We start from the raw sequence: 15,087 nt of genomic DNA on the forward strand, positions 1-15,087 counted from the left end.
TCAAAGGAAATGAAGATGCAGACAAAGCAGCTAAAGGAGCAACTCACATGACAAGATCAAATGTGAATATCCCTGTTACTGATTATGCAACTCACATAAAAATGGGTATCATAAATAAATGGCAATATATATTGGATGAAGAACCTGAAATTAATACACTGAAAGAAATAAAACCTAATGTTAAAAAACAGAGTTCATCACATCAGAGAGAGAGACACGCACAAGTAATTTTAACACGCCTCAGAATAGGCCATACTCGTCTGACACATGGGCACTTAATGAGCAGCCCACATGGCCCGGCTCCCGAGTGCTCAGAGTGCAGAGTGATAATAACGGTCAGACATGTGTTATGTGAATGTCCAAAGTATGACCGACAACGAATGTCTACTTTTGGAAATAGATCAGTGAAAGAAATTTTGTCAGAATCTTTCACATTTTCAATCGTTCCAGTTTTGATGTTCTTGAAGAACTGTAATTTAATTAATAAAATATAAAAATAAGTAAATAATAAAAGCATGAAAACCCTTTTAACATTTGAATTTTACAAAAAGAAAAAAATTTTTAAAAATTTTGTTTAATTTATATTCTGAATTTTTAATATACCGTTTTAGTATGTTAGTAAGGAAGTCTGAGTAAATGTATTTATTGTATGAGAGGATGTGCTTATGTGCAGTTTTTTAATTTAATTTTAATTCATTCATCTTTGTATCGGATGATCTATTGGGTCCTAGCGCTTGACTTCAGGCCTGGACCTAATATTTTAATCAAATCCTTTGGGCCAGCCCTATGAGAGCTGAAAGTCAGCTCAGTGGTCTGGTTAAACTACTTTAATAATAATAATAATCCGGTCCATCTCCAGACTTATGTTCCAGGATTGTCGAAGGACACCGCACTACAGCAAGAAGTGCAAGCCATGCTGAGCAAGGGTGCTGTAGAAGTTGTGTCGGACCAGTCTCAGGCTTTTACAGCCGTGTCTTTCTCGTAGAGAAAGCCTCAGAGGATGGAGACGGGTCATAGACCTCTCTCCCTTGAACCGTTTCGTTCGCCAGACTCGGTTCATGATGGAAACAGCGCCAAACCGTGCTGGCCTCCATCAGGGAGAACGACTTCATGCTACGGTGGACCTGAAGGATGCGTATTTCAAATACCCATTCATCCGTCCTTTTCGCAAGTACCTCCGCTTTGTCCTCAGGAGTCGGTCCTCCAATTCAGGGCACTTTGTTTCAGGCTCGACCGCTCCCCAGGTGTTCACGAGTATTCTCCCTCGTGTCAGCTTGGGCCCACTCGCACGAGGATAAAGTCTTCTGAGGTATCTCGACGACTGGCTAGTCCTGGCAAGCTCTCTTTGCCCAGTTGCTACAGGACAGGGATCGGCTCCTCAGTATTGCTGGGATCTTGAGATTGTGGTAAATCTGGAGAAGAAAGATCTCACCCCCAAGCAGAGGATAAAGTACCTGGGCATGCTGATAGATACGGTGGCAGCGAAAGTCTTTCCCTCGGACTCTCGTATCAGCAAGTTCAGGCAGGCAGCACAGCTGTTCCTGTCGCGGCAGGAGCAGCCAGCTCGGCATTGGCAAGTCGTCATCGGTCACCTGTTGTCTTTGGAGAAGCTAGTACCTCACAGTGGAGACTAAAGGGTATTGGTCCCAGTCCCAAGACCCCAGTCCTTCCTCATCCCTCTTTCCAAGGAGGTGAGGAAGGACCTTCGCTGGTGGTCAGGCGACAGGAACCTCTTGATAGGAGTATCCCTGCACACTCCCCCTCCGGACATGCTTCTGTTTTCTGGCGCATCGACTGAGGATGGGCGACACCTGGAGGAGTTGCTGACTTAGGAGTGTGGCACCGAGATGACAAGCACCTTCATCAACACCTGGAACTCAAGGCGGCCTTCCTGGCCCTCCAAGAGTTCGGGGATCGAAAAATGGGACACTCCGTGTGGTACTGATGAGCGACAATACCACGGTAGTGGCATACATCAAACAAGCAAACATACTGGTGTCCCACCAGCTTCATCAGTTGACGATGCAGGTGCACGAGTGGGCGTGGCTCACTGCAGAGCTGTCAGCCAGGTACATTCCAGGCAAGAGGAATGTCGTGGCAGACAAGCTCAACCGCCAGAGCCAGGTGGTAGGGACCGAATGGTCCCTCCATCAGGAAGTCGGCGAAAAGGCTGTTCGACCTGAGGGCGTCCAGCCATTGATCTGTTCGCCACCCGGCACAACAGAAAGCTCCAGGTCTTCTATTCTGTCGTGCCGGACCCATGGGCGCTCGCGGAGGACGCGTTCCAACACCCGTGGGACAATCTCGAACGCGATCGCCTTTCCCCGTTCTGTCTGATTAAATGATGATCACCTGCACTCTCAGAATGACTCTGGTGGCACCCCCGTTTGGTACCCAGACCTGCTAGCTCTCTCCTCTCAAGGCGCCGAGAGAGATTCCCCTGGCCCAATCTCTCGTCAACCTCATGCAGAGCGGTTCCACCTGGCAGTGCATTCCCTGTGTCTTCACGGCTGGAGGTTATCCACCATCTCTTGCAGCGAGGCTTTTGCGCCGCATAGCAACAGAGATGGCAGGATGCCTCAGAAGATCCTCCGCAGCGGTATACCAGGGAAAGTGGTCTGTCTTCTGTGGTTGGTGTCGTCGAAGGGGTATCTCTGGTCGGAGCTACTGTTCAGCAGGTTGTTTGGACTTCCTCATCATCCTTCGCCGAGAGAAGCTTCTCTCCTTTTCAGCTGTGAAAGGCTATCCAGCGCCGCACTCGGCCTGAGTCTTGCGGCTGAAAGGAGTAGACATCTCCTCCTCCTTCGAGATTTCTCTACTCATGAGAAGCTTCAAGCGGTCTTGCCCACCCAGGGATCTCAGGCCCCCTGCGTGGGGCGTGACTCTTGTCCTTAGGAGCCTGGACTTCGTGCACGTGCGAGCTTTTCCCCACCTCGTCAGACAGGGATCTGACCCTCAAGACCGTCTTCTTGCTAGCCCTGGCATTGGCGAATTGAGTTGGCGAACTTCATGGACTTTCCTTTGATGTTAAACACTTTTCTGAGGGGATGGGGATCAGTTACACTCGATTTCGTCCCGGATTTCAGTGGCGAAGACTCAGAACCCTTCGGTCCCTGATGCATGGTTCAAAGAGTCCTTCACGATCCCTCCCTAGAGGACTTTGTAGGTAATGAACCAGGCGAGATGCTACTGTGTCCTGTTAGAGTGCTGCGGCGCTATCTGAAGAGAACTTTGCCTCCGGCCTGAGTGTCGACGACTCTTCATTAGCACTAGCTCGACCAAGAAAGAAGTGTCCAAGAACACCATCTCTTTGGCTTGCGTGAGGCGATAAGGAGAGCGTGCTCTGCTGCAGGAGAAGACGACACAGAATGCGCTTCGATCAGAGAGCTCACGGGTCCGCAGCATTGGTCCATCCCTCACATTCCGGAAGAATATGTCGGTGTCACAGCTGCTGAAGGCAGGTGTGTAGGTCTCAACAGACTACCTTCACCTCCTTCTACCTCCGGGATGTTGCACACAAATCCTTGGACACTTTTTCTTTGGGTCCTGTGGTGGCTGCTCAACAAGTTGTGTAGCTTATCCTGCTCCTCTAACAGGACAGGTTGTATCTCGCCTAAGTTGTACGGTTGTGATTGGGAGATTGAATGTGGAGTGACAGGCCTCTCTTCTTTCTCCCCATCCTGGCTCTCTTCCCATGGGCAGGGAGGGCGTGCCGTTACAAGCTGGATCTGGCGATCAAGGCAGGTAAGCACAAACGGAGCTCCGTTCTATTTCCGTTCAGGTTAATAGAAGCAACCCCCTCCATCCTCTTGCAAGGGAGGAAGGAGACCATGACTATAAGACAAGCCCATTGCTTGTATTTGCCTTATTGTCATCCGACGTCAAATTCTTCCTAGCCTTCTGTGCATGAACTGACGTCTCTCTTTCATGCAAAGGGACCCAGAAGTCTGACAACTGATCCTCGTTTCTTACAACCCAATCTTTTGTCAGAGGCAGTTTTCCTTCTCGCTCTCATGACCAGGAAGGAAGACAAGGTGGTTAACTCAATCAGTTCAGAGAGACTTTAACAGATTCCTCCCTCCAATCAGTAAGTCTCCTAATGTAAAGGACCGAGGGTTTGTATATTGTGTCGGAACAAATAACAATTTTTAAAAGTAAATTGTATTTTCTTAACTATACAAACCCGAGGTCCTTTGCACTATGCCCACCTCATGCCACCCCCTCAATCTGATACCTGGGCGAAGGCAAATTGGAATGTTTACATCTGGGCAGGCGGTACTCCCGCCTCCCAGACAGTAGTTAAACGCCTAACCACCTTGTTTGAAGTTCAACGGCCGTTTCCAGCCCTCGCAAAAAGTAATCCTAATGTAAAGGACTTTGAGTTTGTATAGTTAGGAAAAATACAATTTACTTTTAAAAATTATGTCAGTCAGGATCATGATTTCAGTACTTGCAATAAATCATTACAAGTTATAGCTTAGGCTATAGCCAAGGCTATGTAGGTCTAGTCTCCGACGGGTTTCTTCAGTTTGAAGAAAAAATAATCGATAAATAAATAAGCAAGAGATAATCTTAGCTATTAGAAATACAATCAATTCTATCTTCTTATTATTTTACTTTGACTTTAGGAATGGAAGACTAATCAGGTGAGACATATCAGCCACACCAATTGTGTGAAGATTCTTTCAGAATGACAAATTCCAACAATGATAATAATAATAATATGGCCCTGGAGTCTTAGGCCTATGCTGTTGGCTGTATAACATCTAGGCTATATTTCAGAGTTCCAAGAAGTGAACTATTAGTGTTATGTTGGGACATGAATTCCCCATGCAGGTGAGAGTTCTAAAGGCTTTGAAGGAATACTGTACATGGAGGAAGAGGTTTTGGAAGAAGAACCAGGAAGGTGAAAGATTTGGAAGAAGAACCCAGGAAGGTGAAAGATTGTTAGAATTAGTAGAAGCTATGAATCTGGTAGTCTTGAATACATGGGTTGAGAAAAGAAGTCATCTGGTAACATACAAAAAGTGGACAAAATGAGACAAATTGATTATGTTTTGGTTAGGAAGGAAGACAAGAAGATTGTTATGGATTGTAAAGTTCTTCCAAGTGAATCTGTTATAGTTCAGCATAAACTGGTAGTGGCAGACTTTAGGCTGAAAGCAATAAGGAAAAGAAAAGCCCCAGCTAGGAATAGGAGGATTAAAACTTGGAAGCTGAAGGGGGAGAAGGCAAGAAAGTTTAGAAGTAAAGTGGAAAGAGCCAAAGAAGAGAGATATATGAGTGGAATGTCAGAATTGCTTGAGGAGATATGGGATGATAGGAAAGAGATTGTGGTTCCAGCAACTGCAGAGGTGTGTGGGAGGACAAGTGGTAAGCAGCAACAGGAAAAAGAAACATGGTGGTGGAATCAAGAGGTTCAAACACCTGTGAAGGAAAAGAGTATATCAGAAGAGAGTGGAAAGAAGATAACAATTACCAAATAAAGGGAGTAGTATAGACAGACAAAGAGGGAAACAGAGAGTGGTGGTAGCGATTGCAAAAGTAGAAGCCAGGAGAGAATGGTACAAGTAGTTGGGAATACCGGAGGGAAAAAGATAACCTACAGAATTGCAAAGGAAGAAGAAAAAAAGATGGGCAGGATGTAGGAGAGATGGGAATTATTAAAGATGAAAATGGAAATATCTTAATTAGGAAAGTCAGGAGAAGATGGAAAGACTATTTTTCACAACTATTAAACAGTGAGAATGAGTGTGGACAACTGGAAAATGTTCCTCCAGTAGAAGGACCAATAGCAGATATCGGAGAGAGTGAAGTTGAGAATGCTATAAAGAGAGGAAAAGTAAATAAAGCTGTAGGAAAGTCAGAGGTAACAATAGAAATTATTAAAGCATTGGGAAATCTAGGCAAAGACTGGGTGCACACACTACTGGAAAAGATCTGGGACGTTGAGGAAATGCCAAGGGACTGGAACAATAGTTGGATTATTAAAATGTACTTTATACTGTAAACAAAAAGGAGACATGGTAAACTGTGGGAACTACAGAGGAATAAAGCTTTTTTAGAGCATGTATTCAAGGTACTAGAAAGAATGGTAGAAGGAAGGTTGAGAGAGTTGATAGATATACATGAGCAGCAGTTTGGGTTTATGAAAGGAAGAGCACAGTGGATGCTATTTTTATAATAAGACAAGTCCAAGAGAAGTGTCTAGAAGGAAACAGGAAAGTTTACTTCTGTTTTGTGGATCTTGAAAAGGGGTGTGACAGGGTACTAGGAAGAATAGTCTATTGGTGTTTGAGAAAGACAGCAGTACCAGAGAAGTTGGTAAGGTTAGTGAAGATGATGTATGAGGGTGCAAGAACCACTGTACAGGCAAAATATGGGGAGACTGAGACATTCCTTGTGGAGGTTGGCCTCCATCAGGGATCAGTTCTGAGTCCATTCTTGTTCCTCATCATTATAGACACACTGACATCAGAATTAAGAAACAGTGATGAACGGTGGGACCTGATGTTTGCTGATGATTTAGTCATTATACCAGACACAGAAGAAGAATTGCAAGAAAGGTTTGTTCCAACACGATATACAAACTGTCGGTCCTTTACATTAGGAATTACTTTCAGCGGAGCTGGAAATGGTCATTGAACTTTCGAACAAGGTGGTTAGGCAGTTAACTACCGTCCGGGAGGTGGGAGTACTGCCTGCCCAGATGTAAACATTCCGGTTTGCTTTCGGCCATCATGCGCTCCAGACGTGTTTCTTGCTCTCTAACCTGACTGCTGTTGAGCTGTTTTTCCTGGTGGGATCTTTCTTGTTTTTCCCTGTTTTCTTACTCATTATGAATGTGGATAAACCCTGTAAGCCCTCCTTCCCCCAGTGTGTATGTCCTCGGGTGGGAGAGAAGAAGTGCCCTTTGCTCCACTGCAGAGTATGTGCGTGTTATCGTAACTCTCCTTGCTTGGAGTGTTGTTCCTGGCCTGCCGAGCAGTGGGCGAAGTTTGAGGGGAGAAGACAGTACTGAAGGAAGCCCGCCAAGGCATTGTATGAGGGTTACAGGCAGTCCCCGGTTAAAGGCGGGCTTTGTTAACAGCGATCCAGTTTTATGGCGCTTGTCTAGCAACGAAAATCAGCAATTTTTGGCGCCGAAAATCGCTGATTTCCGCTTATCGGCGCCGATAACCCCCGAAAATTGCTGAAAAGGCTCCGAAAATCGTCAATTTTCGGTTAGTGGCGATTTTCGGTTATCATTACACCCTCAGAAATGGAACTCCACCGATAACCAGGGACTGCCTGTATACACCCCCAATGACTCCCTTGGTGGCTAACCCGTCAGGATCGTTTCTCCCTTCTGAGAAGCTTCCCCTTCTTGCTGCCTCTCCTTCGGGTGAGGACTCCCCCTCCGCTTCTTCACTCGCTTCGTCGGGTGTGGAAGGCCGTGGGGGAGCGGACGATCAGGGTATCCTCTCTGGGGCCTCTCCTTGCTCCAGGGGTGAATTTTTTCCCCCAGAGCGAGTAGAGGCTTGCTCTTTTGACCAGACTTTGCCTTCAGGTTCTGCGGTGGAGACATTTCTCGGTGGCCAGGTCTCTGACCTTACATCTACCTGCCTGCACCTCGGTCTTCCTGGCGTTCCATCATTGGAGGGCCTGATCTCGCATCTGTCCAGCATTCCTGTGAACACCCACGCAGCGACCACGTCCACCATGTCAACCATCACCATGGCGTCGTTCGCCAAGCTGCCTGTGACGGTGGCCTTGCACCTGGGCACCCAGGTATCAGCTGCTCATGTCACGCTCCATGCCGTGCAGCTGCCTCCTGGCTTCCTGGCCCCTCCAGTATGGTCACATCATCGGTGCCTTATATCTCTGTGCCTGATCCTGCCGTCCCTGCTGTTGCCGACCCACACTCGTTTCCGACTCTGGTTCTGTCTCCTGGATTTCCTGTGTCAAGGTTCAAGTTAAATCCTCAAAATTAGCAATAGGTTATATGGAAAAAACAATAAAACAATTACATTTAATTAACAAAACTTCACATATCAAAATATTACCAATTAATTAACATAACCAACATAATAAACAAAATATTCTGCCCAATACCAAATCCAAAATATCATATGGTATAATAACGGTACTCACAATGATCAGAGAAGTTCGTAACAAGCGCTTACGAGGCAGGAGCTGGGACGAGACACACAGGTGGCAAATAAGCCAGAGCGAAGGAAAACGTGAGGTGGGGATGGGGAGAGAGGGGGAGTAAAGAGAACGGGACAGGAGGGGGAATCAGAAGGTAGGTTTCACAAGGATACTGGAGAGCTACATTTTACCTTAATTTCAGGATTTCGTACTTATTACGAAAGAAGGTTACCATTAGTTATTTATCTAGGTATATACAATATGTACATGGATCCGTTTAATTAATGAGGAGGGAAGCCGGTGTTGACATCTCCTCCCGCTGAGGAGATCGTAACCTATGAAGGTGCGATATTCCTGGTACGGGTGTTCTTGACAGTGCATCAGCTATACGATTGTCTTGACCACGAATGTGCTGAACACTGATATTGAAGTTTTGCAAGTAGAGAGACCATCTTAAAATTTTCTGGTTCACATTTCGAGCTCTGTTCAAGAAGACGAGGGGGTTGTGGTCGGTGTACACAGTAATGGGGTTATTTGTGGAAACGTAGACTTCATATTTCTGCAAGGCTTGTACTATAGCTAGGAGCTCCTTCTCCACAGTAGATAGCGACCTTTGGTGCTTCTTCAACCTGCATGAATAGTAAGACACAGGGTGAAGCAAGTAGGAGGACAGCACCAACCCCGTAGTCACATGCATCTACCTGGAGAACAAAAAGGTTTTGAAGGATCAGGAGTTGTTAACACTGGTTTACAGCAAAGTAGGCTTTTGATCTGTTTGAAGGAGTCTTCACAAGATTCATCCCATACAATTTGGTCTTAGTACTAGTCAAGTTTATCAACGGATGAGCTACATTACTGAAATTCTTGCAAAATCTGCGGTAGTACGAGGTCATTCCAATGAATCTCATTACTTCTTTTCTGTTTGTAGGTACAGGATAATTTAATATAGCTTCTATGTTAGTGGTTTTAGGGAAGATTTCCCCGCTTCCAATAACATGTCCCAAGTACCTTACACGAGCTTTAGCAAAGTTTGATTTAGCAAGATTTATTGTTAAACCCAACCTTCTAAATCTGTCAAGAAGTGCTTTAAGCTTACCAAGATGTTCCTCCCATGTGTCAGATACTACAAGAATGTCATCCAGGTAACCGTAAACCCCATCCAGATCTCTTATGACATCATTTACCATTCTCTGAAATGTGGCAGGTCCGTTGCACAGACCAAAAGGAAGTCTTTCATATTGGAACAACCCAAAGGGAGTAATAAAGGCGGACATCTCCTTCGCTCTCCCTGACAATGGGACTTGATAATAACCCTTCAGCATATCGACTTGGGTTAAATATTTCGACTTACCAATGGAGTCCAGTATATCATCAATACGTGGCAGGGGATAACTGTCTTTTATGGTTACCGAATTTAATTTTCTATAGTCTGTACATAACCTGACCTTACCATTAGACTTGGGCACTAGTAAGCAAGGAGAAGCCCAAGGAGACTTGCTAGGCACAGCAAGTTTATGCTTCAGTAGATACTCCACCTCTTCTTGCATTACCTTCCGTTTTTCAAAATTGGTTCGATAGTAGTTTTGTCGTGTAGGACGAGTTCCTGGCAATAACTCAATGTCGTGAGAAATAACACTGCATCCTCGGGGATTATCACTGCATACATCTTCATACTGTTGTAGCAGATTCTTAATATTACACCGTTGCTCCTCATTTAGGTAATGTAGATACTGCGGAAGAGATTCTAAGATTTCTTTATTAGAAAAGTCAGCCCAAGATGGAATTTCATGTAGGCCTAAAGAATTTACATCCTTTAAGGTGGTGGACTTTTGTTTTACAATATCAGTGTCTCTGGAACAAAATAGAGCAGCAGAGGAATCGGCATGATATTCTTTAAGCATATTGACATGGACTAACTGAGTGCTTTTACGTCTGTCTGGAGTTTTTATGATATAATTCTGATTATTTAAACGTTTCTGTATAACATAAGGGCCAGAAAACTTACTTTTAAAAGGAGAACCAGTAATGGGATAGAAGGCCAAGACTAAATCTCCCACATTAAACTTCCTATCTTCACTGTTTTTATCATACCTAATTTTCATCTCTTCTTGATTTTTACACAAGTTGTTTAGAGCAAATTTATGAATCTTATTAATATTTCCTTTAATTTCTGTAGGTACTGACTCACTGTTATAGCCGCTCGTTATGCTTGTCAAGTAACTTAGCTTTAACTACTTGTAAAGGACCACGTACTTTATGACCGTATAGCATTTCAAAAGGTGATACACCTAGAGACTCAGAAGGTACTTCCCTAATTACAAATAATAAATAGTCTATGCCTTCATCCCAATCAGATTCAGATTCAATACAAAATTTCCTAAGCAACGACTTTAAAGTCTGGTGATGCCGTTCTAATGCTCCCTGAGATTCTGGGTGATAAGGAGATGAGAGAGACTGTTTTATACACAACTCATTCATAGTTTTCTGAAAAACATCACTAGTAAAATTAGTACCCCTATCACACTGGATTTCCTTAGGAAACCCGTAAGTTGTAAATACTTTGAGTAAGTGGTTAAGAACATTCTTAGAGGAAATATTCCTGACTGGAAGTGCAATAGGAAATCGTGAGGTAGGGCACATTATAGTCACAAGATATTGATTACCTTTCTTTATCTTAGGCAGTGGACCTCGCAATCCATGATAATTGATGGAATGGCTCATGAGGTACAATAATAGGATTCAAAGGTGCCTTTGGTATAACCTCATTAGGTTTACCGGCAATTTGACAAATATGACAATGTTTAATGAAATTTACAACATCCGCCTTTATTTTAGACCAGAAAAAATCATAAGCTAAGCGGTTGTAAGTTTTAGTAATTCCAAAATGTGAATAAACATTATGAGCGAGCTCCAATACATCTTTTCGTAAATCATGAGGGACTACTAACTGTTCTCTGTCACTCCATGTTTCATCATTACTCAGCTTAGAGGTCTGTATAACCTGAAAAGTACATCAATCCTTAATGTAATATCCAGGTACATTTTCCATTCCTTTCTCCAATGCTTGCTTATAAACACCCTTTAAAGTTGGATCTTCTCCTGTAACTTTACAAGGCTTTTCTTGTTCATTTGTACTTTATCTGCGAGGTTGGGTACACTTACTTTCACTCGATCATTATTAACCATACTGCGGGTCGTCACATTAACACAACCTCCACTTTCGACTCCTTTTCATTTTCCTCTTTTCGCACTCACGATCTCTTTCATTTCACTTTCCTCTATCATTCCAGGAGTTTCATACATTATCAGATTGGGTAACAACAGTTCTCAGCAAGATCGTTACCAAGTAACATTTGTACATTTGCAAGGGAAAATTCCCATCTCTAACAGCCATTTTTACTTTACTAGTTACATACAGACAATCCATAAACACTTCTGTAAGCGGCAATAGTTTAGCGTCAGTTAAATCCTGACTATGACATTTTCATCAAGCAATGTGAGATTTGGAACAACACTTCTAATTAAAATGCTTTGGTTTGAACCTGTATCCCTAACATTCTTACTTTAATGGGTTTATCACTACTGTGCAATGATATTGTACCGTTACAAATGAATTTTTCAAACAAATTCTTATCCTGTGATACACAATGCATTGTAGATTCTTTACCGGCGTCTGATTTGTATCTTGGGAACACCTTAACTGGAGCTCTGTTTTTCAGTCACTTTTCCCCTTTACATTCAGGATTTGGACAATGACTAATCATGTGGCCTTCCTTCTTACAATAATTGCAAAACAAACCCCTATCAGTCTTTCCATCTTTATCACCCAGCGGTTCTGCTCTATGTTGTTTTACATTACGCAGACTGCCTTTATGTATTAATGAATAGTTATCAGCCAAAACAGCTGCCTTTTTGAGATCCTTCTCTTCCTTATCAGCTATATACAACATGATATTTTGAGGGAGACGTCTCTTAAATTCCTCAGTTACAATGAGATTAATTAATTCCTCATAAGTAACTACATCTTCTGAGTCAAGCCACTTCTTAAACAACCTTAATTTTTCTGCAGCAAATTCAGTCCAAGTCTTAATATGGGGCTTAACATAATTACGAAACTTTTGACGATGACCTTCACTAGTTACAGCATATGCATCTAAAACAGCTTTTTGATTACTATATAGCTCGATTCGCCTACCAGACTACCAACAACAGTGGCAGCCTTCCCGACCAACTTAGGCTTAATGAGCCACCCATTGTTCAAGAGGCCATTTCATGTAAGCCAAGTCTTCGAAATTCTTAAAAAACATGTCAACTTCAGTCTCATCGAACTTAGGAATTAATTTGATGCATCTAGTCAAATCAAATTTCATTGGTTGTCTAGCTTCTAGTTCTAATTCTTGCTTTTTATTTTCTATAGCTAACCTGATTTTACTCTTGTCCACTTGCTGAGCTAACTGAGCTTCATAGTCTAATTTAGCTTGAACAAACTCCAATTCCTTTTGCTGTCTTTCTAATAAAGCCTGATTTTTCTATTTCCAACTCTGTCTTTTTCTTCTCTAGTTCAGCATTTATGGTTTTTCTTTTTCTTCTCTAGTTCAGCATTTATGGTTTCCCTTTTCATTTGCTCTAACTGAATAGCCAGCTTCATATACTCTACATCCGACGATTTATCACCACGTCTCGATATATTTGCTGCCCTCAGAACTATCCACTAGGTCTTCACTTATACAATGCTGTACTATATAATTACGTACTACATCCTTCTTTGCATTAGGGAGGAAGAGCTACCCCAAATTTAGCTGCTAACAACAAAAGTTCATTCTTATTAGCGACAACAATGGAAGTCAGGTGTGACGCTGGGTCACTATGAAAATCATCAACACTAAAGATGGCATTTCGAGTTAAGAGACGTCTACCTGTTAGTAACACCTTGTAAACAATTGCTACTTCTGAAAGTAGGATATATAGTTACACCATATACTGTGTTAAACACTTTAAATCATAATTAATGTGCACAATGGAAACTTGGAAGCGAATTCTGAAGTTAACACCTCGGAAAGAATGCTTGACCAAGGATAATTAGTTATAACGATCATTTACACGAACTACCCATGTCGACGACGCTAAGCAAAATATGTTACCTTAAGATTTTCCGCTGAATGCTCCAAATACAACGAAAGTGGTTAATCAGTGCTCAAGACCCGATTATAAACTATATTGGCTTAGTTACAACCGTAATTAAAGTTTAAAGACACTTAAGGTCGATGGTGGCTCGCGGACAGAACAATAGAGATACCTCGTTAGCACTAAAAATAAAGCTTACTCTAAAGGATTACGGTATCACTGTTGAAACATCACTGAATTACTTGCGCACTGTAACATTAATACTCAACACATGATAATCATATCCCACGATCAGAATACAAAATGTTACGTTGAAATGGATTTGGGCAGAATTTAATTTTAAATTTAGAGATCCGGACAGGCCCCATTTGTCAAGGTTCAAGTTAAATCCTCAAAATTAACAATAGGTTATATGGAAAAACAATAAAACAATTACATTTAATTAACAAAACTTCACATATCAAAAATATTACCAATTAATTAACATAACCAACATAATAAACAAAATATTCTGCCCAATACCAAATCCAAAATATCATATGGTATAATAACCGTACTCACAATGATCAGAGAAGTTCTTAACAAGCGCTTACGAGGCAGGAGCTGGGACAGAGACACACAGGTGGCAAATAAGCCAGAGCGAAGGAAAACGTGAGGTGGGGATGGGGAGAGAGGGGAGTAAAGAGAACGGGACAGGAGGGGGAATCAGAAGGTAGGTTTCACAAGGATACTGAGAGCTACATTTTACCTTAATTTCAGGATTTAGGTACTTATTACGAAAGAAGGTTACCATTAGTTATTTATCTGAGGTATATACAATATGTACGGATCCGTTTAATTAATGAGGAGGAAGCCCCGTACTGACATCTGACTCTCACCCTGGCCTGTCTCCTGCTCATGCTCCACCCGTGCCCTTGGCCCATGCTGCTACCCGGGTTGCACCCGCTTCCTTAGCTCCCCTGGCTGTGCCTGCATCTTCTGCTGTTCCCTCCTGGGTGGGGACCTGACTGCCATCCTGAAGAAGATGACGAAGATGTCGAAAAGAGGTTTAGGAAGGTGTCATCGTCTTGGTTGTCCTCGTCATCTGCTACCTCTTCTTCTTCTGAGGCTCGCCAGCCAAAGAAGAAGCAGCCTATTCCCCCCCCCAGGAAGTCTCGCCTGAGACTTGTAATGGACTGCCTCCTTCCACAGGAAGGCAGTGGATCTCTCGTTGGCTCTTCCCGGCCCATGGGCCAGGGGATCCGATCCGTTGACTCCGGGTCAGTCGTATTGGGAGCCGAGGCGTGTAGTGCCTCCGCTGCTGTGCGAAGAAGCCCCCTTCTAAGGCCAGCGGTGTGTCGAACACTCGTTCACAAGCTGCGCTGAGTACCGGGTTTCTAAGGAGACCCGGGTACCTAACCTGGTACTGGAGAAACCTCACTCTGTACCGACTAAGGCACAGGACTGGAGAAAGAGTCTTGGCAAGCAGGTGCTCAACTCTTCCTGCTAGCACTTCTCTACGAGTGTCAAGCAAGGTTCCTGGGAAGGTGCGGTCTCTAGAGTCTGGACACCTGGCCAGACAGAAAGAGGTCCCCTGCTCAGTCTTCCCAAGAGGTTTGGCCTTGAAAAGACTGGGGCCTGTATAGAGGACAGTGCAAGTTCTCGCCAGCCAGCTGCTTTCGTTTGACTCTGCCCAGTCCCGGCCATGTTCGTGTGGCCAGCCTGGCTCAATGGAGCCGGCGTCCGGCTTGACCCGTGTGAACTGCTCCGCTTTCCTCAGGAGAACGGCCGCCGAGGCAAAAAGCGTTCTCCTCAGTCTGGGTTGCCGTCATCATCACGGGTTGGTGACCGCTC

The 15,087-nt window shown here is 43.7% G+C and overlaps 1 protein-coding gene across 1 annotated transcript; it reads left to right on the top strand.

Moving 5' to 3' along the window:
• The first annotated feature begins 5,036 nt into the window (after positions 1 to 5,036).
• LOC136827598 (uncharacterized) lies at positions 5,037 to 5,486 on the top strand. Its single transcript, XM_067085075.1, has one exon. The coding sequence runs from the start codon at positions 5,037 to 5,039 to the stop codon at positions 5,484 to 5,486; it is 450 nt and encodes a 149-aa protein (XP_066941176.1).
• Positions 5,487 to 15,087: the final 9,601 nt, after the last annotated feature.

Source organism: Macrobrachium rosenbergii, chromosome 42 (genome assembly GCF_040412425.1).
Source record: "Macrobrachium rosenbergii isolate ZJJX-2024 chromosome 42, ASM4041242v1, whole genome shotgun sequence".
NCBI lineage: Eukaryota > Metazoa > Arthropoda > Malacostraca > Decapoda > Palaemonidae > Macrobrachium > Macrobrachium rosenbergii.

Coding starts and splice junctions, on each gene's coding strand:
- LOC136827598 (XM_067085075.1), top strand. CDS start 5,037: ATGAGACAAATTGATTATGTTTTGGTTAGGAAGGAAGACAAGAAGATT.